At 34.3% G+C, this 23,716-nt stretch overlaps 2 protein-coding genes across 4 annotated transcripts; one reads left to right on the plus strand and one right to left on the minus strand.

The window, feature by feature from the left end:
- Nucleotides 5,112-9,742, plus strand: LOC109360947 (uncharacterized zinc finger protein At4g06634-like). Its single transcript, XM_019606183.1, has 6 exons — nt 5,112-5,412; nt 6,258-6,316; nt 6,764-6,963; nt 7,695-7,784; nt 8,518-8,661; nt 8,974-9,742. Exons 1-6 carry the CDS (start codon nt 5,327-5,329, stop codon nt 9,520-9,522), a joined length of 1,128 nt encoding a protein of 375 aa, XP_019461728.1. The 5' UTR covers nt 5,112-5,326; the 3' UTR covers nt 9,523-9,742.
- Nucleotides 11,070-15,852, minus strand: LOC109360953 (uncharacterized protein At4g06598-like). 3 transcript variants are annotated; one of them, XM_019606196.1, is made up of 5 exons: nt 15,721-15,852; nt 13,164-13,887; nt 12,528-12,621; nt 12,289-12,415; nt 11,070-11,780 (listed from the first exon to the last, which is right to left on the minus strand). In XM_019606196.1, exons 2-5 carry the CDS (start codon nt 13,868-13,870, stop codon nt 11,560-11,562), a joined length of 1,149 nt encoding a protein of 382 aa, XP_019461741.1. In that variant the 5' UTR covers nt 13,871-13,887; nt 15,721-15,852; the 3' UTR covers nt 11,070-11,559. The 3 variants fall into 3 exon arrangements, with proteins under 3 accessions (XP_019461741.1, XP_019461759.1, XP_019461749.1); XM_019606214.1 differs by having other exon boundaries at nt 12,546-12,621; nt 15,721-15,851; XM_019606204.1 differs by having other exon boundaries at nt 13,164-13,889; nt 15,730-15,847.

Here is a 23,716-nt window from a genome sequence, read left to right on the forward strand (position 1 = left end):
ATTAGGGCACTGCCCATAAAGGAACCCAGGATACCACGTAGCGAGATCGGCTGACCGTAAGAGGCTTGGTCTGGGACCGTCCAGGGTATTCAGCGATGGTCGTAGTGGTGGGATGTATTTCCTTTATATTACGTGTTAACGTAAGATCGGGACCCACAAGAAGCATTCCTGAGGGAGATGACTTAAGGTGGGCCGAGCATGGTAAATAATGATTTGAAGATTTAATCATCTAACTGCGGTTAGTGTTCATATGCATATGGTTAATAATGGAGTAGTGGAGAGGAAATTGACGAGATGATTTAGAGCACCGTGATGTTGGGAGGGACGGCGTTGTTGGACGGTGATTCATCAACAATGCTTTGAAGGAGAGTCTAGGTGAGGTGAGTCCCTTGTATTCCTGAGAGAGGATATCCTGTTGGATCGGACAGTTCTCACATGCCAAACTAGAAGATCTCTGGCAACCCCTCTTTGCAATCTGGATCAATGAGATGGATGCCCAAAAAGCGTTTGTTATGACACCATCCTGTTATGGACTGTTCCTATGGAACTTATTGATCAATTGGCTTATGAAATGCTTTTTGGTGCGTACAAAGTGGCCTGGTATGAGACCTGTACTCTTGATTTATTTCCGACTAGGTTACTGGGAGGATATTGGGGTAAGGTGGATGATCATGACATGGCATGCATATATTGCACTTGTGGAAGTGGATTCCCACATTTGAGTATAAAACATCATGCATCATTAACATTATGCACATATTATTACTTATGGTTATAAATTTTTTTTATGAAATGTATGTTGATACATTATTGTTTATGTTGATAAACAGTGAGTTTTGATGTCGGTTATAGATAATATATGTATATTATTATTTGGGGTTATGATCTCTACTTATGTGTTATTTAATTATAGTCATGATATCTTGTCGATGAATTATATATTGATAAATGGTGAATTATGATATTGTTTGGGAATAAGTGTTGTTTACATTACATAGGTTGATTAGATAATTGTTTATGAGAACAATTGATGAGTTTGGTTATATTAATCATGTGGATTGGAAAATTGTTTATGAGAACAACTGATGAGTTATAATGTGATATGTTATATATATATGAACTGCTTTTCGTATCTGAGTGTAATATTCTGAGTAAGTCCACGTCGTCAATGAATTATATTCATTAGATGTCTTACTCTCTCTATTTCTCTTCTTTTCTATTGCTTGCTTTTCGGACGTGTGCTCGTCAGATAGACAACTTTGCTCGGATTTGGAGCTACCCGTCTGTGATGTTCCCGGATGGCGCATGAGGAATTGAGGAGAGGAAGTACCCTAGCTTTGGAGTTAGCCACTAGGAGTTGCTTATCATTTTGTGACTTTTGAAACACTAACGGCTTCAGTTTGTTCATGTCTTTGTTTAGTGTCTTTTGGTGATGATTAATATTTTTGCCCTTTCTTGTTGGATATGTATATTAAGTACTTATGGTCTTTTATATCTATGAAGAGATATATTGAGGAAATGTTGAATCATTTCAGTTACCGTTAGGTAACCGGTTTTGATTTCCGCGTTATATGTTGCTTAAAGTGATGTCCCGGAAAGGAAAGGTTTTTAGAAGGAAACAATTTTATATCACCAATTTCAAAAAAAAAATTTACTCACTTTTCCGCGTAATAAATAAAGAGTATTTTTCGGGACGTTATAATAAATACTATTGTATTTCATTTTCATTCCTTTATCTACCAAACATCTTTTCTCATGACCATGTTACAACAAAAACACAGACATTTTGATTTATGCATGTTAGTTTGATCCCTCGTGAAGCTTAAGCTAATGCATTATTGTTGGTGTGATGGAAGCGATCGTTGCGCAATGTTGGTTACAAGTAATTAAATAAAGTGCATAGAATAAATAGAAGAGAAGAAACAAGATAATTTGTTAACATGGTTCGGACAGTTGCGTCTACGTCTTCAGGAGCACTGAGTGACTACCAAGATATTATTAGAGAATAAAGTTTACAAACCCTAGCACACTCATGGGTCCACCTGCCCATGAGGTGTTTCTATTTGGTGTTTATATCTAGTGCACATTATAACAAAGGACCTCAGTCCAATATATAATATTGATATTCTACTCTATTCTAATGATAGGCAATGTGAGACTTCATATAATAACATATTTCAAACATTCCCAACAATCTCCACATTGATTGAAATAGACGAATATCTCCCTCCTTCAAAAATCTCGACCTTAGCGAATATATGACTTCACATTGCTCAATGTCTGATTCTCTTTAACTACTCCCCTACAACATAGACCATATGTGTATCTTTGACGATGTTACCAGAGCCTAGCTCTCCAAACTTGTAGTGTAGCTTCTCGTATCGCCATCAAATGGAACATGTTGCCTAGCCACCTATTGCTAGGAAGTCTTTTGATATATTGGAACATCTACACAAAAGTTCACCAACAATCGTTCTCTTAAATACTCAGTCAAACTAAACATTGAAGCTTCCTTGGAAAGCCTCAACCGCTACCACCATTGTCTACTCTAACAATCATAGTTCAAAAGAACTATCATACTCCACCATAATGAGTATACTCACAACATACACATTGCATCAATGCTAACTAATGTCTGTGTCACATCCTTGCATCCAGAGTAATGTCTATGTCACACATTGTATCTCTACCAATGTTTGTGTTACATCTTTCATCAAAGTCAATGCCCATGTTACAGCCTACATCAAAGTTAGCCAACACCTCTGTGCTTTTGTGGATCTTTCTGCTAACAATTAAAAAATTTCACTATGATGTCCCATACATGCCATTAGGATATTCCACTTCTCATCTTAAATGAAAATATTCTCTAAACATCTATAGATATATTGTCAGCACCTGTCTCTAGGCCAAACTCAACACTTGAGTCCCTATTGGGCCCATGAAGTGTTTCTAGGGTTTGTAATCATTATTCTCTAATAATATAACGGTAGCCGCTCAACGCTCCTAGGGAGGTAGGCACAATTGGTCAAACCCAGTTAACAAATTCTCTTGTTTCTTCTCTTCTATTTATTCTATGCACTTTATTTGATTGCTTGTAGCCAACGCTGCACAACGATCGCTTCCGCTACACCAACAATTAGTATTAGAGCCAATTGGTAGATGACTCTTGAACCAGACGCAAAATTATGGCAAAGGAGGGTGAAGAACGTGTTGACTGGATAAATCTATTAAAGGTACTGCATGAGGATAAATCATATGAGTTAAAGGAGAAGGACATATGGCGTTACTATGGTGGGGCGATGTATGTGTTGATCCTGAACCCCAAAAGTTCATATACTGGATTAGAATTAAGGTGGAGATTAGGACTCATATGTTGAGTTTGGTCTTGATACATGTGCTAACAATATCTCTCTAGATGTTAAGAGAATGTTCTCATTTGAGATGAGAAGTGAAATATCATAATGGCGTGTCTGGGACGTCATAGTGAAGGATATTAATTGTTAGCAGATCCACAAAAGCACAGAGGCACTGTAGGGTGTAACATGGGCATTAGCTTTGATGCAAGATGTAACACGAACATTGGTAGAGATGCAGGGTGTGGCATGGGCATTGCCTTGGATGCAATGATGTGACACATGCATTAGTTAGCATTGATGCAAGGTGTATGCTGTAAGTATACTCCTTATGGTGAAGTATGATAGTTCTTTTGAACTATGATTGTTAGAGTAGACAATAGTGGTAGCGGTTGAGACTTTTCAAGGAAGCTCCAAGGTTTAGTTTGAATGAGTATTGAAGATGACGGTTGTTGGTAAACTTTTGTGTAGATATTCGAATATATCGAAAGACTTCCTAGCAATAGGTGGCTAGGTGGCATGTTTCATTTGATGACGGTACGGGAAGCTACACTACAAGTTTGAAGAGCTAGCTCTTGTTAACATCGTCAAGGATACTCAGAAGGTCTATATTGTAGGGGAGAAGAAACAAGAGAATTTGTTAGCGGGGTTCGACCAATTGTGCCTACATCTTTCACTATGACGTCTAAGACACGCCATTAGGATATTTCAATTCTCATCTCAAATGAGAACATTCTCTCAACATCTAGAGAGATAGTGTCAACACTGTCTCAAGACCAAACTCAATACCTAAGTCCATATCTCCACCTTTTTCTTAATCTAGTACATGAACTTCTTGGGTTCTAGATCAACATATACATCACCCCACCATAGTTACATCATATGTCCTTCTCCTTCAATTCATCTGATTTATCCTAATGCAGTACCTTTGACAAACTTTGTCCAACCAACACGTTCTTCACCCTCCTTTGCCATAATCTGACGCAGGTCAAGAGTCATCTACCAATTGGTTTTGATACAAATTGTTGGTGTAACGAAAGCGATCGTTGCATAATGTTGACTATAAACAATCAAATAAAATACATATAATAAATAGAAGAAAAGAAACAAGAGAAAATATTAATGGGTTTGACCAATTGTGCCTACATCCCGGTGAGCTGAATGACTACCAAAATATTATTTGAGAATAAGGATTACAAATTCTAATATATCCATGAGGCCACTTGTCCATAGTGTGTTTCTATTTGGTGCTTATATCTCGTGCATATTATAATACGTGACCTAAATCCAATATATAACATTGATATTACACTCTATTATAATGTTAGACAATATGAGATTTCATATAATAACATATTTCAAACATCCCAATAATTATATTGAAAAAGTTTGGGTAATACAGTAATATAATATAATGTATCTCTCAATAAATTATTCACAATAATCAAACATCATTTTTAACCTTACATACTAATGATTACTTTTATATACCATACAATCATTAGAGTTTATTTGTGAGTTAAGTTTTGGTGATTAATGAATGAGATTAGAAGGCTTAAGAACCAATAATTACACTAATAATATGGCTCTTTTTTTTCAATTCTTCCCCTCTAAAACTCAACTAAAAAACAAATCCTTCAACTCTACCATTTTCTCAACATATTCTTTTGCCATACTTTGTGTTTTTATTCACCCTAAAGAACAACTAATCATGGATAGGTAAACCAAAACCGGTTCAGTAGGTTCAATTTTCGGTTCAGCACGGTTCGATTTCCGGTTCGAGAGAGAACATAAAGCAAACCAATCTGAATCCGACATGAACATGGAACCTCAAGCTCTGTGTCTCTCATTCCATTTCCCAATCTTCTTATACTCTCATTCTCTCCCTCAAACCAAATCCTAAAAGGGATCAAACAATTTCCCAATTTTCTTAAAAAAAAATAAGTTTTTGGTGTTCAATTATTGAATAAGAGATGGAGATTCATTACAGTCAGAGTTACTTTGAAAAACGTCCAATCATCAAATCCAAGGCTCCTGCAGTTAAATGGGTAAAAGAATGGTATTAACCCTTTTCTTTAAATTCATCATTTTACACTTCTTTTGATCTTAAAGTTTCTATCTTTCTGTCTTCGGGCTTTCAAATTTATGCAATATTCTCCATGTGTAATTGTTTTTGGTAGCTATTATTTACTGTGCATTCTGGAAAGAAACAAATTTAGTTCATTGGGTCCAATTTTATGAGTTACTTTTTTACTGAAAATTGGAATTGCAGAAGGAACTGTTTTTTTTTTTAATTTGATGTACCATATTGATGTTTTGATGCTAACCTTATATAGAGAGTTTAGTATGAACAAATTACAGTTTATTTTTGCATTTGTGCTAGGACTGTTTGGTTGCAGATAATAAACTATTAAAAGTTAGTCTATTCCATTGTTACTTGGTTCTCTTATTTACTGTGTACCAGGTATGGGTTTGTCAGAAAGGAAGTTTTGTAATAATAACTTAGAAAGCGACGAACCACATATTGGAAACAGTATTGCATACTATGTAACTAAGGTCTACTTTTTTGTTAGTGGAGAAATGAATTGGGTGTACATGGAACTACACTAAATGGATATAAATTTTGAAATTATATATTTTGAAAGCTAATTGAGTTTCAATTGGCGTTTTATATTTTATATGATATTCTAAGTGACATCTGTTTTTGTAATTTTTCGAACTGTTTAGAAAATGAAGGTTTGTGTGGGAGCTAAAGAATATTTTTCTTCTTTTTGTTTGGATTTCATTAACGTTGTTGCTGGCCATATGCAGTTGCTATTCCTTTTCTCCTCAGTTTGTTTTAGCTTTTTTCCTTCTTCGGTCGGTAGTGTATTGCGCTAATAATCTGAAAAGTATTGTTGACAGGGTTCCTCAAGATGTTGTAGCAACTGGGGGGAAGTGCATGCTCTTAAGATGGGTAACAGGTTAGTCCTTCTGCTATCCGACACTAGCAAGCTTACACAATTGCTAATTCCCGAGTCCTGACTCCATTCTCTGTTTGTTTATTGTGCAATTTTTAATGCTTTCTATTCTGTTTTGCTTAGTTTGTAGATAGGTAGAGCATTACTATAACTAGCATAGCCAAAAATAAGGATAAGAACTATCAAATGCTTTCATATTGTTTTATAGTTTGCAATCAAGAGCATTTGTATTCAGTGATTCTCATGCTGAATGGCTGCACCCATTTCTTTTTTATGTAACAGATGTAATACAATACTATTTATTAATAATACTGATTCAATAATGAATACAGTTATACAACATGCAACAAATTGAAGTTTAGACTTGTTTTAAATCTAAATCACCGTATTATATGTGATTGTCATTGATTGTGTTCTCTGTCTGACATTTATCTGTTTTACCTTTCTTAGAGGATACCTTGAAGGCCTTGAAAGAAAAGGAAAAAGAACCATCAGCGCCTGAGCCAGAACCAGAGCCAACTACTGAAGTACTGTTCCTTTGCAGCTATGAAGGCTGTGGCAAGACATTTATAGATGCTAGTGCATTGAGGAAGCATTCTCACATCCACGGAGAGCGGCAATATGTTTGCCACTATGAGGGATGTGGAAAGGTAGTGATTTGTTACTTCAGAGTCCAGACAATACACATGCATTTAAAAAAATTGACATTGCATGGTGCTGCAAAAGCAGAACAAATGTAACCTGTGTTTTACCACTCTTATATTCAGTGATGAGTCTAATAACCTATAGTCACTAAACAGTGTTGAACACTCTTGAATAGGAACTCTGTTTGACTGTCTTGCATGCCATGGATTTGGATTTTTTGCTTGTGTTTTCTTTTAGTTTGAGAAGTTACACTTCTCTATTATTCCTTACTGTTTCAGCTTCTAGCTACATCTTCTGGTAGTTACATTCTTGTATCCTTTGTTTCCATTTTAATACATGGTTCTTAGGGTTTACTGCTCATGCCCAAGAATTATAACCTGTAAGATAAATTTCGTAGGACCATAATATATTCAGTGTAACACTGTAACTCTAAAAGAAGGGAAAGAATAAGGAGGGAAACACTAGGCAATGTATCCTTCCATGTACTGCATTTTCTGTGAAGGTTTTAACTTCAAAGTATTTGCATGTTATGGTCCATGGTTAGAACACTCTTCGTAGCTGGTTCAAAATGGATCTATAACACTCCAATTAGTTTCATACATATTTTACTCACAGTTTTTATTCATTCAGTTCTATCTGCTATGTCTCAAGTTGCCATTGCTATCATAGCTTGCCGTGGTTTACATTGTTGTCAGGTCTATTTTGTGGTGTTGAAAGTATTTTGTTTCTGTTGCAGAAATTCCTGGATAGCTCAAAGTTGAAAAGACACTTTCTCATTCATACTGGGGAAAGGGATTTTGTGTGTCCTCATGAAGGCTGTGGTAAGGTGATAAATCTATCCATTGACAAGGGTCTGTTTTTATTTTCCTTGAGGGCTTTCTTTTCATAGTTGGCATTGCATATTTGGTTTATTGTTCTATAAGGTTTGCATGTTCTTTCCTACGATAAAGATCTTCATCAATTCAGTCTTTTCTTGTCCACTTCTAACCTATGTCCTGGTCTGTTTTTCTCATGCGATTTACCAAATATTCAAGCAGCAAACTTGAGCCTTTAGTAATGATACCTATGACAACACAGCAAAATATATTGGATAGCTCAATGTATTCTGATACAGATGATAGCCAACAAATTTGGAAATTTATCAATTTTGAAATATAAATGCCGAATTTTGTTTGATAGTTGACAGTGTTGCATTAAATCAGTGTGACCATTATCTTCATGAATTATGAAAAAAAATGTCTTCCCAATATGAACCTATCACCTCAAAAGCACCACAAACGAATCTGAAATGAAGTCAGGTTAGTTCATGGCTAAAGATATATGTTAAGATCTAGATAATATTTCAATTTTCTTTTTATTATAATTGTCAATGGCCCTTCTTCAAAGTCTACACTTAACTCTTCTCAGTGGATAAATTGGTGTTTGTATGATATTGACTCGAATCATTTTCAATTATTTCACTTCTCGTAAGCTGTAATATTCCTTTTCCCGGGAAATACCTTTTGTGAGTGAATGCTTGTGCTCAAATAATCTTAGTGGCCAAATTTGTCAATTTGCAGGCCTTCTCCCTGGATTTCAACCTGAGGTCTCACATGAAAACGCATTCACAACAGAACTATCATATCTGCCCATACCCGGACTGTGGAAAGAGATATGCTCATGAATACAAGCTAAAGAATCACATTGCATCTCATCATGAAAAGGTTGGGTATTTTTTCGTATTAGTTTAACTGGTACATATGTTATTCTTTTACCACTCAATCTGTTCATAATGGATGGTGTATCTCTGTCATGTAAATCATATCTAGCCTTTTAATTTGTCACTTGCTTTACATGCGTTTTATCAATTTGGCATGTTAATATCTTAATACAAGTATGCAATATTTCTGTGTATCTTGGATATCTGTATAAAAAGTCTCTAATTCAAGTATGCAATATCTCAAGTCAATTGATGTAAAAATTCTGTAATACATCTTAGACAATTTCTGATTCACATTTGCAACCTTATCCTGCAGAATCCATCAGTGGATGTGACTTCTGTGAGTCATGTGACAAAGTACACTCCACCTTCCGAAAAGCAAACAAAAACTAAACATTCTGGAGCAGCATATGGTTCTGCATCATCTGATCGCCCTTATGCATGTCCTTACGAAGGGTGTGAGAAAGCATACATCCATGAATACAAGCTTAAACTCCATTTGAAAAGGGAGCATCCGGAGCATGACGAGCATGCTCAGGCTAATGCTGACAATGAAATGGATGAAGCAAGTGACCAAGATGCCTATGGTGGTGGGAAACGTTCAAATGGTAAAGTTCAGAAGCAAAGTAAGCCCAAACCAAACCTGAAGTTGCCTCAGTCAAAAGTTGCAAAACGCAAAGGGTCATCCACTCCCTCTCTTGCCACTTTAGCTGCTATAGCTAAAAAACCTTGGCCTGTGAAAGAGGAAACATATGATGAAGAAGACAGCGAAGAGACAGAAGAGGATCGTGACAATGTTGAAGATGGTTGGAGATATGCAAAAAACAACGAAGAAGACGATGAAGAAACAGAATATGAAGACTGAAAGTTTGTCATGGGCATCCTCTATGAATCCTACTTCTTTTTAGCTTTCTTCAAAATTTCAGTTTTCTCTTTTATTTGCTTCAGGACAAGGCACAAAGAGTATATTGATCAGTAGTAGAAGTAATGACAGAATTTATACTAATAAATGTTTACTAGTATCAAAACTTGGTGTTCAAATAACAAAATTTTGTGTATCTTTGGTTCAAGTGTTATCCATTAATGAACAAAGAAACAAGAACCAAAATAAAACTATTGCAGGAACATGATGTCAATAGAATCTCCTAGCAGCAACAACCTTATATCTGGAAGGGGTTCTTTCCAGCCATCATATTTACCAAAGATTTGCTCCACAGCTGCTACAAAGAATCATTTCCTTTCTGTCATTTACCCATTCCTAACGTTATCACACAGGTTAACTGTCACTGTACACAATACACCTAAATTATGTAGGTATAGAATGTGATGTATTGTAACATGAGTGATTTAAAGGTATATACAGTATTTATAACTTGAGAGTTGGTTTAACAATTTGACTATAACAAAATATTTATGAGACTACAATAAACAAGATGAATTACCAAGTATATCTTTTGTTTGGTATAAGCTGGATCTAGTGTATTTGTCTTCTTTAATCAAATGCCTTCTGTAATAGGTTATGAAACCAACATTAGTACCTAAATGGATTTTTTACAAGAGTTACTTCTAGTTCTAACTAAGAAGAGAGAACATCTTCTCTCCCAGAAGATTGTACAATTTTATGTGTCGTTACTTGTGATAAGCTAGAAAAATATTTAATTATTAAAATTGATCTAGAGGCTTTATGATACTAGATTAACTAATTTGAAATTGCTTGACAAATTGGTCTAGAGGCTTCTAAGAAATGTCTCTTGTAGAGTTTTTGCTGCTATCAAACAGGATGTGTAAACAAAAGTTATGAACATTAGCTTAACATAAGAGGTAAGCATTGACACAATGGTAATGTTACTCGCCTTGTGATAAACCCTCAGTTAACTTTTTTTTATTGTTATCATGTTTTGCTATTTAAAATGTTATTTTGTGTTTAACACACAGAATCATTTTTTTATTGTTATCATTTCCTTGGCATTGCAGAGCTTAATGACTTTGCAACATTGATCATAATAACTTCCGTCAGGACAACGTTAAAAGCAGGCACACATGTGATAGTAGAATGCACCTATGAATCTGGTTAACAAGATATACAAAGTGCAGTTTAATAAGAGACACTCATGAATCAGAGGACTTCAATTGTTCATTTGAAGTGACTGTGTTAGTAGGAATGGGTGAATGACAGAAAAGAAGTGATTCTTTGTAGCAGTTATGTTGATTAAATCTTAGGTAAAAAGAATCCAAACAATAAAACTTTCATTAATCCACCCTTCTTTTCCATTCCACCCATCCAAACCTAACATAATAGCCTTCAAAAGCTTTTAGCCTTTTACTTGGTTTAGGAGTGAAAGCCAAACTTACAGAAAACAAGTAACTAAAGGAATGCTTAAGGTCAATGTTTCTCACTGCTACCAAACAAAATGAGTTCAGAAAACAATAACTTCATTAAAATCATATTACAAACATTAGCTTAACATAATACATACAAATAATGCACATTCAAACAGCCCTGAGGTGATTGTAATTTGCAGTTGCACTAGGCCGAAAAAGCAGAAATTCACAAGAGGGAGGCATACAGTTACATAATCACTGCAAATAATACAGTGAGGGTGAAAGCTTGGAAACTATTTGTTACCACCTCCGGTAGGTCAACTGACAGATAGAATAAGATTTCCACAATGACCACCAGGTGCACATTAAATGGTGCAATGATAATGATAATTTAATAAACAGAAAATGAAAAGACTAAGAAAGCTGAAATTAGCAAAGCGGGCAGAGAGAGGGCACATGGTGGAAATCTCTGCACAATCCCGCACATGGGAAGGAATAATTCGGTCACAGGTGAGACAACGCGCTGGTGGGATACTTGGATGTAGAGGCAGAATGCAGCTGCAGCTGCAGCTACCGCAAACTAAATTCTGAGTGCTCCAGTCGCAGGGTCATGCCCTGAGTTGGTGTCACGCCCTGAATCGGTGTCCTTGTGTTTTAGAGAAATGTTTGCAAACTGAGATTCAAGGTCTCTGCTGTTGGTGCGCCTATGACTAGCTGATGGTTGTTGCGGCTGATGTGTCTTCTGCTGCTGAAACAATGTGCGCAATCTTCCAATCTCTCTTTCCAGTACTTCCTGTTCCACTGAAATTGAAATTGAAATTGCATAATTTTACAAGACAAATTTCTTTCATGTCTTATGAAACTAATCATGCCTTAAAGGAACTCAAGGGACTAGAATGTCCTTTGTTTTCTAGAAGGCATATACTAACTCCTAACTTCCATCGGTATCTTAGATGGCTAGAATATTTTGAATATGAAGAATCAAACCACCCTTTCCTTAATCTCGTTCTAGTAATTTTCTTGCAATCATGCCCAGGTACGTAGAAAGGAGAACTAGATTAACTTTATAGTTTATACTCCCGTGCCATTTCTATGCTAGACAAAAAACATAATGCATTTCTTTTCTATGAATATATTAAATGAAACGAATCATAACTTCAGAAGAATTTCCCCAGCAGAATATGTGAGCAGATATAAGCAACTCCCTTGAAATGCACAATATACAGATTGACATCTCCAATTTTAAGGAGATAGAGAGTTACATTACATGAAAATCTAAATTGCTAATGCTCTGATAATAGCAACTTACGATATTTGATAAGCTGCTCCTGTGCTAAACTTTCTAAACGTTGCTTGAGTGCTTTATTCTCCATACTCAGTATAAGATTCTGCTGGTTAAGAAATTCTAGTTCAGCTGACACTTCAGACCCTTCTGCCTATGTATTGACATATAAAGAAAACGAATCAGAACCTACAACTCCCATAAGAATTATATATGTATTCTCAAAAACAAATGTCACTCTGCAATCATGCAGAATGTTGACTTACCAAAAGTCCAAAGCTTACCTGTAAGGCTTGTACATTTCTTTCCAGCTCAGCTATGTACTGAAGTTTACGAACTCGTGAACGTTGGGCAAATTGCCTGCATTACAAGTGATTCAGAATTATTTTCTCCTGCCATGTAGGAATTTTTTTTGTTGCAATACAAATTTATTTTTTCAACTCGAACAGCAAAAAAATAAATATTACATGAAGAAAAGCATGGTTTATCTGCTTCTCCACAATACCCCCATTAACTTTTATGCACAGGAAATTAGCACACCAACTCTAGTAATGCACACTTCACTTTGTGCCACAAATAACTGTTATGACTTGTATTTTTCTTCCTTCCCAGTATATCATTAAGAAGTTATCCACCACATCCACATGCATAGTATAAACTTGAATTTGATACTATAAACATAGACAACCTATGAGGAAAACTTAAAAGGAATGATAAAGCATAACATGGCTTCACGTATTTGCTATAGGCCATTTGGCATGGAAGAGAAAATAGAGAAAAGAGAAGCACAATGTCAAACCATTCAACAGATCTTGCAGCCTCTAGATCATATATTAGTGGTAAAATCAAGCAAATTACTGCAATTACAGTAAAATCAGAAAACATAGAAAGTAACTACATACTGTTTAGCACGTTTTGTATCTGTCTCAGAAGCAGACGACTTTGCATGTGAGCCATCCTTTCGTTCAGAAGATGATTTTGTATCCTGTATGCCAGATTGTACTGAATCATACTTTTCATTTGCAGTTGAAGGAAGGCCATCTGCTTCGTGTGATGCATATGGTGGTCCTGAACTCTTCAAAACAACATTTTCTTTGCTAGAGGGAGCAACCCCTGGATGAGCCATGGTATTTGAAAATGAGTCCCATGACCTATTTCTCTGTCTTGCTGCATTCATTTCTGCATACGTGGGTATATGACGAGCGTCTTTGCCGTGATCAAATTCTTGAAATGACCAAGATGTATTAGATAGCAGATTCTGATCAGCATAATTGACATTAGTCGCATTAACTGTATCAAAGTATGCAAAAGAAGAATCGCTTGACGAGCGCCGATGACCACCCCTTCGCACAGGTGTCTCTGGCTCATTAAGGAGATCATCAAGCCATGAAGGCTGCTCCTCCATAACATGGCTCTCAGAAGAAGTACGTTGGTGGTGTGTGTTTCCCTCTCTAGGTTTCTGTACAGCCTTTGAACCGGCTGCAGAATTTGGGACGTAATCAGCATATGCTTGTGAAACACTCGGATACGGACTTTTAGGAGGGAGAAGAGGATGCTTTCCAGGATACATGAAATTTCTGACACTCGACGAGCCCTTTGAATATGCCATAGAAGCAGAATAAATACCTGTCTAATAAGAAGCAAAGAATCACAAAAGAATGTGGTCAAGTATGTTAAAAGAAAAAGGAGTGAATAGTGAATACAATACACAACTACGGAAAGATCTTCCAACAAAAAATCAAACAAGCCATCCACGATTGACCAGATATGATCTCATATGCTTATGTTCCCAATTACAAAATATAACCAAAAATACATATGACTGCTTTAAGTAAGCCTTAAATGTCCCGAATAACTGAAAATTAGTCTACATGCAAAATTATATATGCACACAATCTCATAGTACCCAAGGAGTTGGTGTGCCTGGTTGCATATGTCCTAGAAAAAAAGTACACCAGGAACCCAAGTGTAACTGAGGCAGCTTTAGGCGGGAAAAGCATATCCGTAATCTCAAGAACCATACAAACAACAACCAAGCCTTATCCCACTAGTTATGGTTGGCTAAATGGGTCAAAAGACGCTATAATATAGTATTATAAATCATATCTATATACAAATAATTTACATTTAATTCTTGTAAAAGGTTTCTCCAATAGGTCTCTTGGCCTCCTTCCACCCCCTTCTGATATTCTGATCTACTAGTCTCTTTAATGGGGCTTCTAAAACTCTTCTTCAAACATGCCCGACCCACCTACAGCGAGATTCTAAAAAACAGGTGCTACCTCGACTTTATCTCTAATGCATTCATTCCTGATTCTATCTCACCTTAATTCTCAGAAACCATAAACAAGTAAAATAGATACTTCATAGAGATATACGAGCCCACCTCATGCTGGCAGGTCTATAAAAGTACATATTTCATTGGATAAGAGCCCACTTCATGCTGGCAAGTTTATAGATCTTTCATTTCTTACTTAACATGCCGCAATTCTATCAATACCCAAGAAATCATTGCTCACACCCAGACAGATAGATCATCCATCAGTGTAAATGTTGTAAATAGTCAGACGGATAGACCACCCGTCAATGTAAATGCTGTACATAGCTAGACGGATGGTCAACCGTCTGGGTGTAAGCAATAGTTTTTCGGTGTATATAAAATTACCCATATTCTACCAGATAGTTGACAAATGTTGTCTGCTCTTCCTTCCCTCACAGTACAGGAGCATCACATACCAATTGGTCTATACTTATATGCAATGGACACCTGGCATTAAATACTACCAAGCACAATAGCACTCACAATCACATCACACATCATGATAACCGATTTTCAAAGTTTAACCACATCTACCATGCTGAACAAATTGGCATACATAAAATTCAAATCTAAACAATTGTGTCTACCAAAACATGCAAGGCAATGGTTCAATACCAATGTAACAGAAAACTCAAACAGTAATTTTAAGAAAGAAAAAAAAAATCAGACTTTTTTGAGCCACATACCACTAACTGAGGGAAAAAACCAATCCCGAAACAAAAATTTAAAATAGAAACTTTACCCCCACAAAAAACAAAGATGAGGCAAAAGTAGGAGGGAGAAAAAAAACGTTGCAGCCAATTAGCTATAGTTTCTGCTTAATTTTGCGATGACGAAGATTCAAGAAAATAATCAAATATAGAAACTTTAAGCCTTTGCCTTTTCCTTCAGAATCTACCTCCAAAGCAGCATAAGCATGCATTCAGAAATTAAGGAAAAAAACAAAATTCAACGAAAAAAAGGAAAATTGTTGTTAATGGAAACAAAGTTGCTGCAATGTGCGAGTGTGGCATCAATCGACCCATAATTTCAAGCTGATCAAACGAATTTGGAACGAAAGCTGAGATAAATTCGTATTGTATAAAGCCAACACATTTTTTAAATAAAAAATCAAAAAGAGAAAAAGGGAAAAATCTAACCTTTGGAGATTGAAGATTCGAGATCCTAAATGAAATGGGTAAAGGGGGCTTGAAATCGAAGCAAAGTTTTGACTTTCCTAATTCTAGGGTTCGTTTCTTCAACCACCTTTGTTTCTCTCTCTCTCTCTCTCTCTCTCTCTCTGTCTCTCTCTGTCTTCTCCTTGAAGGTGGGGTGGGGCTTTATTGCAAACTCATCAGAAGTAATAAATAATGTTACTGTTCCTTCAACTTTTGTTTTTCACATTTTAGCCCCCACAAATGTCACTTATTACAAAATTAATACATATTTTTTTCAGTGTTTTCAAAAATAATAATGGGTATCTCAAAATTAGAATGAAGATTAATGACAATCTATTTATCAAAATATTAGCACATTTATTAGCTTTTATGTGAATATGGTTGATCCTAAGTTCCTAATCTTATTATGCATATAAGAGTAACAAAAGGTGTAACTTAATTTACATTTTTGTAAATGTATTAATTATAAGACTTTCAATGTAAATCATATAAGAATTCTATAATAATAGTATTGGACCATAAGTCATATAACAATAAATGATATAAAAATTGTTTTGTGAAAATGATATTGATAAAATAAAAATGTTTATAAATTTTAATAGTTTTTTTGGTAATACTGTGAGTATTTTTCTACTTTTTTTGTAATGAACTAATCTTTTTTGAGACGTATAACTGTCCATTCTATTAAGTATTGCTCACATGAATCAAACATTTAGATTTTCGTCATTCTGAGATCTAGTGAAACCTTATACAATTAAATCAACACCTTATTGGTAAATTTTAATAGATAAATACATTCAAGTGATTATTCACATAGATGAAACAATAAATTGATTACGATATATATTAAGACTTTGAGGAGTGCCCTAAATGTAATATTCTTATTTTGTTTGCTTGCGGGCTCACTCTTATAGTAAGAATATGTTCTTAAACTACTCTTAAAATATGTTCTTAACAAGAACATATTCTTACATTGTTGTGGGATCCCTTGTTGTACGGCGTGGAAGAGAAAAGCTTAGAGAAAATCACCAATATAAATGTGTGAGATATGTTATACAATTAAATAGAATAAAAATAATGTTGGTTATTTATGAAGGAAAATAATTAATATTATTAACTTATTAATAATTATAATAAAATATAAAATAATATGTGTTGACTAAAATAAAACAATAGATATATTTGTTATTGTAGTTGCTTACTGCCTCTGAATCATTGAACCACATTGTTTGACAGTTTACTTGAAGGTCAACTTGAAAGAAACCTCTCCCTTTGGATAGCTTTGAGCAATCAAGAACTTGATAACATCTTTTAAATCCGAGAATTATCAATTCATTAAGATATTTTGAATTGTTATCACATAATCCAAAACTACAAATATATATTTGGATTTCATTTTTATGTGTACACATTTAGAATTTTGATACACATTCTTCTTCAATCAAATCTCATAATTTCTTAAAGTACTCGAACTAGTTAACAAACAGGGTTCTCCTTATTTCCTACAAACCAACGTAAGTATACATTAATTGAGCACATATAATTTTAGTTTTTAGAAATATTTTCAATGTTATACCACTTATTTTATAACCCTTACATAAACAACTAATATAAATGCAAGTAGTCACTAGAAATTTAACTTCTGATTTCAACAATAAAAGAATTGGTGGTTCATAAATTATTGGCAAAACAACAAATTCATCAAAGTTGATTCGCAGAAGGAGAGTTCCACCCTTGTAATTAGCAAGTGACTATTACATATTACATACATGTTGTAGGGTGCAAATATGATGTCTCACACTTAGTATCACTCAATATATTATAACCTTATGATTGGTTGAAAAAAATATATTTAAATTAAAATTTAACTTTTAAGTAATTTTCTGACCAATCACAAAGTCATGACATATGAAATGACACTAAATATGAGCATATGTGACACTCTCTTTATTTCTTTGACCTCATTGTTACTAGCATGTTTCTTATCAGACCTAGTTATATCTACCTAAACTTGGATCTTTATCAACTTTCTGATAAGAAATTGGTAAAATATCAATCCTATGATTTTGAGAATCTCATGATTCTCACACACATATATGAAACAAAGGGTGCAGTGTTATACCTGAATCCATGTTCCTGAATGTGCTTCTTTGATCTACATTTCTAAAAGAGGTTTTGTGGTATGATGACCTTCCTCAACCAAATATCTGATTCTTCTTGGGACTTGCATTTTCACTCTGATGGGGAGAGGATAAAACTAAATTTGATTTGGTGTGTTAGGGATCATAACCTTCTTTATGCGTTAATTTATAGGGTTCTCATTATCCCCTATGGTTTAACCTGATGGGTATCCACCTATTAAGCCCATATCCATTATCAGCTTTTAGAAATCTAAGGGGAGCCAGTAATTAGACCACTTATAATATAACCCCATAAATAAATAGTTGATATCATTGTATCAAATATATGATACTCACCTTAATTAGAAATTATAAATTTCTATCACTTTCCTTGATGTTGATCACAAGTATAAGAATATAACATTTATGTATTGATAGTATAAAGATTTATACACACTCAGTGTATCATTCATCATTTATTTGTATTACTTTTATTTTAGAGTCAATAATATTAAAATATGAATGGTGGATAATATAATAATGATATAAAATCTGGTATACTAAAAATGTATACATTTCTTTCTCTAAGGTGAATCCCACTCCACAATGGATGAGAATATGATAAATATGTGATATGAGTGCAATTTTGCATAACTAGCAAGTGCAAAAAATATTAACCATATATAAAGTAAGAGGAAAGATCTACTTACTCAAGTAAGTTTTTAAAACTTACTCCCCATTATAGCCATCAATTAGAGAAATCTAATGGTTTCAATTAGTGAATAGATCTAAACCATTAGATGTTCATATAATTGATGGCTAAGATGTGGAGTAAGTTTCAAAAACTTACTATTGAAGTAAGTGAATCCTCAAGTAATATATACAACTTTTTCATGGTGTAGGCACACATAAAAGGGTTTTCATGAAGGCCAAATCAGTAGGATCTGCATATCTTCGCACATAGTGTAGAAGAAGAAGATAATGATCAAAATTCCATGGCAAGAGTTTGAGCACCTTCTCCTTATGTCTTATCCAAGAATAGAAAAGTAAACAGGTTGCCTCATCTTCACCTTTTATTCTTCAAGTCTAAATCGAATAAGGATTACATGTTCTAAGAAATTCATCCATTTATACCCCTAATTAATCAAATTTGAAAAAATAATATAAAAATGATAGTTTATTTTTTAAACTTTTCTTTTAAAATAAATATAACTTTTTAATTGGATATGAATATAAATAGAAACACTAAATGAGACAAATAATTTTCTCATTAAAAGTATTTCACTCATCAAGCGTCTTAGTGTTCTATCATAGTAGTTGCACCACCAACTCTCCCTCATATTGATATGTTAGATATTTCCTGATGATTGGTGAAATACCAATCATAAAATCTTGAATCTCATGATTCTCACACATAATATAAAACATATAAAGTCATACCTGAATCTCTGAATCCATGTTCTCTAGTCCACTCATTTGATATACCTTTTGAAAGAGTTTTGGTATGATAACCTTCCTCAACCAAATCCTTAATTCCTTTTGGGACCTTCTTTTTCTCTCTAATGGGGAGATGTGAAAATTATTTGTGATTTGGTGTGTTGGAGACCATAACCTTCTTTATGCGTTAACTTATAGGGTTCCCATTATTCCCTATAAGTTAACCTGATGGGTATCCACCCATTAAGCTCATATATGTTATCATATATTAGATCACTTATAATGTAACCCTTGAAATAAATAGCCGATATCATTGTATCAAATATATGATACCCACTTTTATTATAAATTATAAATTTCTAACAGGATATACTTAAACTCATTTCAATTCTCCATGGATTTATTTCTAAGTTGACCATAATGTAACTCATGCAATGGAAATGCATATATAAATTAATTAAATGGAGATTACATGTCTTACTTTTGTTGTCCATTGTGCATTAATCCAATTAAAAATGATACGTAATTATATAGAAAAATCATAAAAATAAAAAAATAAGTTTTTATATTACTTAATAGATTGTGATTGACTTAGTACATATAAACATGAATTTTTGGGACACATCATTCTTCTTCAAATTAACTAGCTTTTAACACGTGCAATGTTCAATTGCAATGCATGAATTTTTAAATTTAAGAATATACAAAATCAATGCTGGACAATTTTGACATATTATAATATGAAATTAATAACTTAACTTACCTATTATATTCATCCACATCTTAAAAAGGCGGAACATTGTTATAAATAGAATTAGTATGGTGTTTCTAATTTTTATATTATCTTATGATTTTTTTAATTTGTGCCTTTGAACAATTCAAATTAATTATTTGCGTATGCAAAAATCAGTTTTTCAATTTGTACGTTGTCAATTTCAATCCATTTCATACAAAACAACAATAATATTTTTTTTAATGTTTTTATATATATCTCTATAAGAAATCAATGCACCATAGCATTTCACATGTCATGTTTAAAAATCCAGCATTTTGAAACAGAAACATGAGTTACCTGTTGAAAAGGAAAGAAATGAATTTAGAAAAGAAAGAAAGATTTTAATCAATTAAGACAATAGGTAATCGATTATCGAGAGATGAGAGATTAGTTATAGAACTGAATAATACTTTACGCCCTTTTCATTTCAGGCATAGTGCCTTTTATAACAGAAATGCCGATTTGTTTAATCAATTATAAAACTATTAATCGATTAACTAAACTAATTTTAATCAATTAACTAGCTAAATGAATTGCATTATTCAACACTCTCCCTTAATTCATACTAGCTAGATTATAGATTCCAAGTTTATGTCTAAGTTCTTCAAATATTCTCTTTTTCAATGACTTAGTTAGAATATCTGCAACTTGCCATTCAGATTTGCAAAATTCCAGTTTTAATCTTCCTCTACTCACTTGATCTCTAAGGAAATGGAATATTGTCTCAATGTGCTTACTTCTCCCACGTGCTACTGGCTTTTTGGCCAAGTTTATTGTTGATTTGTTATCAACCATCAACTGCATACTTTCCTCTTCATCCTTTAGCTTTAATTCTCCAAGTAATTTCTCCAACCATAGAGTCTGGCAAGCAACAATATATTCTGCTTCACATGAGGACAAAACAATCACATCTTGTTTCTTTGAACACCAAGAGATTGGAGCACCACCAAGCATGAACACATAGCATGTTGTGCTCTTTCTATCACTCTTGTCTTCACACCAGTCTGCATCATTAAATCCAAGCATACTGTAATTGTGCTACTGGCTTTGGAAGGAAGCATTAACTCATGTTCAATTATTCCTTTTACATATATGAGTATCCTCTTGGCTGCAAGTAGATTGGATTTCTTTGGTGACTCCATATATCTACTCACCAATCCTACTCCATATGCAATATATGGCGTTGTGTTGTAAGCATACCTAAGACACCCTATCATTTGTCTATAAAGTGACTTCTCCACACTTGAAGCTTCTCCAAGTTCATCAGATGTAGTTGCTGCTTCAATGGGAGTGGAGACTGAGTTGCAACAATTCATTTGAAATCTCTCCAACACATCAAAGGTGTATTTTCTTTGATGTATAAAAATTCCAACCTTGGTTCTTGTAAACTCTATCTCAAGTAAATAGGATAGATTTCTCAAGTCACTCATCTCAAAATCAACTTTCATATCTTCCTTGAATTTACAGATTTATTCAACTTTGCTGCGTGTTACTAGCATATCATCCACATATAGACAAACTAATAGCAACTCATTAATGTTTGAGCTTCTAATGTAAACTCCATGCTGAGTTGTGTACTTAACAAAACCAAGCTGCAACATGAATCCATCTATGATTTTATTCCAGACTCTTGGAGCCTGTTTGAGACCATAAAGGGCCTTTATGCAATTTGTACACCAAGTTATGGCTAAGTGACAAAAACTTTCTCTTCTAGTGGTCCATTTAGGAAGGCAAATTTGTGATAAGTGTGAAATTATACTATATTTACATTGCATTTAACTTGTATTTTAGGACATAATTAGGACTTTAGGATTGTTTTTAGCTTTTATTTCTTTTTGTTCGGGTGGAGCGGGTGATTTTAGCTATGTTGTGTAGTTTGGATGGATTAAAGCAAAAAAGAGAAGAGATTGGGTGCAAGAAGATTGAATTCAGTATTGAGGCTATGCGAAGAACAATTGAAAGACCAAAAGAAATCATAGATGTTATATTATTTTTCTATTTTTTAGATTTGTTTTGTTGGGCTTAGCCCAATATTTTGTAATTAGGATAAATAAGGGTTCTCCCTCAAGAATTTTATACTTTTTTAAATTACAATTTTCTAATTTAAATTTGGGATTCTCTTTTACATCATGAGTGAGTAATTTCCTTTATTTCTAGGATTGGAGATATGCCCTTTTACATTCAATAAATACTTGTTCTTACTTCTATTTTATTGAGTGTTGTGATTTGAACCGTTAAACCGAGTTTTATTCGTGTGAGTTGTCTGACCAATAAATTACACCTCTTAGATACATTGGGGAAGGACCGAGAGGCGAACTCAACTATCCGACCATTCAGTTATTCAAACTAGAATCCTAATTCACGAGAGTAGTATTAGGATTCTCGGGGGTTTCTAGAATTCACCTTGGGTTGCTACGAAGTGATTGAATAGAAAGACCAAAGTAAAAGATTTGATTGATAATCGTACCACGAGAGTAGATACAACTTCAATTGAGTACACGTGTCGGAGCTCGAGAGAGGATGACACATATCAAATAGCAATTCACCCTCACAACTTAAAGTTCATGAAAAGGAGCAAAACAAGGATTTGCAAGTGTAAAGGCGGTAATCCTTATCCTAGGAACTCTTCCTAAATTAGATTTCAATCCCTTTTGATTATTTTCATAATTATTCTTGGCAAATGTTCTAAATTCAATTTTATTCCTTATTTTAGCTAAGTATAAATTAATTGTTATAATTAAAGGGGTTTTCCAGTCCTCGTGGGATCGATATTTTATTACTTGACGACATAATCGTGCACTTGCGATTTGCCATATCAAGTTTTTGGCACCATTGCCGGGGACTGTGTCAAAATTTCTTTAATTCTCAATTAATTCATTACTTTACTCTAGTGTATTACGCGTTTTCCTTTTTTTGGTACATCTCCAGGTTGCACATTTGGTTTATGCAAAGTTAAAATTACTATTTAGAGCTAGAAATGGCTTTTCGTAGAAGAAGGAGACAACAAAGAGAAAGAGCAAGAGAAAGACGTGCATGTGTATAAACAATGGTTGAACGAGATGAAAAACCACTTCGCGACTACGTCGCCCCTAATTCTCGTAGTTCATATCCTGAAATAATTCGCCCAACTATTAAGGCAAATAACTTTTCTTTGCCATCTGCTGTGATCCTAATGGTGATGCAAAACCAATTTGGAGGTGAAGCTCATGAAGATCCTAATACCTATATTGATCAGTTTTTGAAATTCTGTGAGACAGTGAGGAATTCATGGGGCTTCTGAAGATGTTATTTGTCTCTGCATGTTTCCATATTCCCTTAGAGACAAAGCTAAGACGTGGCTAAAGAATCAAAATGCTGAAATTCAAGCAACATGCCAAACTTTAGAGGAAGCTTTTCTCAACAAAGACTTTCCTCCTTCCAAAATAGTGCACTATAGACACCTCATCCAAAACTTCAGTCAAAAGGATGAGGATTCAATTGCTAAAGCTTGGGAAATATTAAATGAGTTGATTGAAGCTTGCCCTCATCATGGTATTCCACCTTGGATGCTGGTTCAAAACTTCTACAGTGAGCTAAACTTTCCATCATAACAACTATTGGACTCTTCAGAAGGTGCCTTTATGTGCAAATGAATTGATCCTACTTC

The sequence above is a fragment of the Lupinus angustifolius genome, chromosome LG01, assembly GCF_001865875.1.
Source record: "Lupinus angustifolius cultivar Tanjil chromosome LG01, LupAngTanjil_v1.0, whole genome shotgun sequence".
NCBI lineage: Eukaryota > Viridiplantae > Streptophyta > Magnoliopsida > Fabales > Fabaceae > Lupinus > Lupinus angustifolius.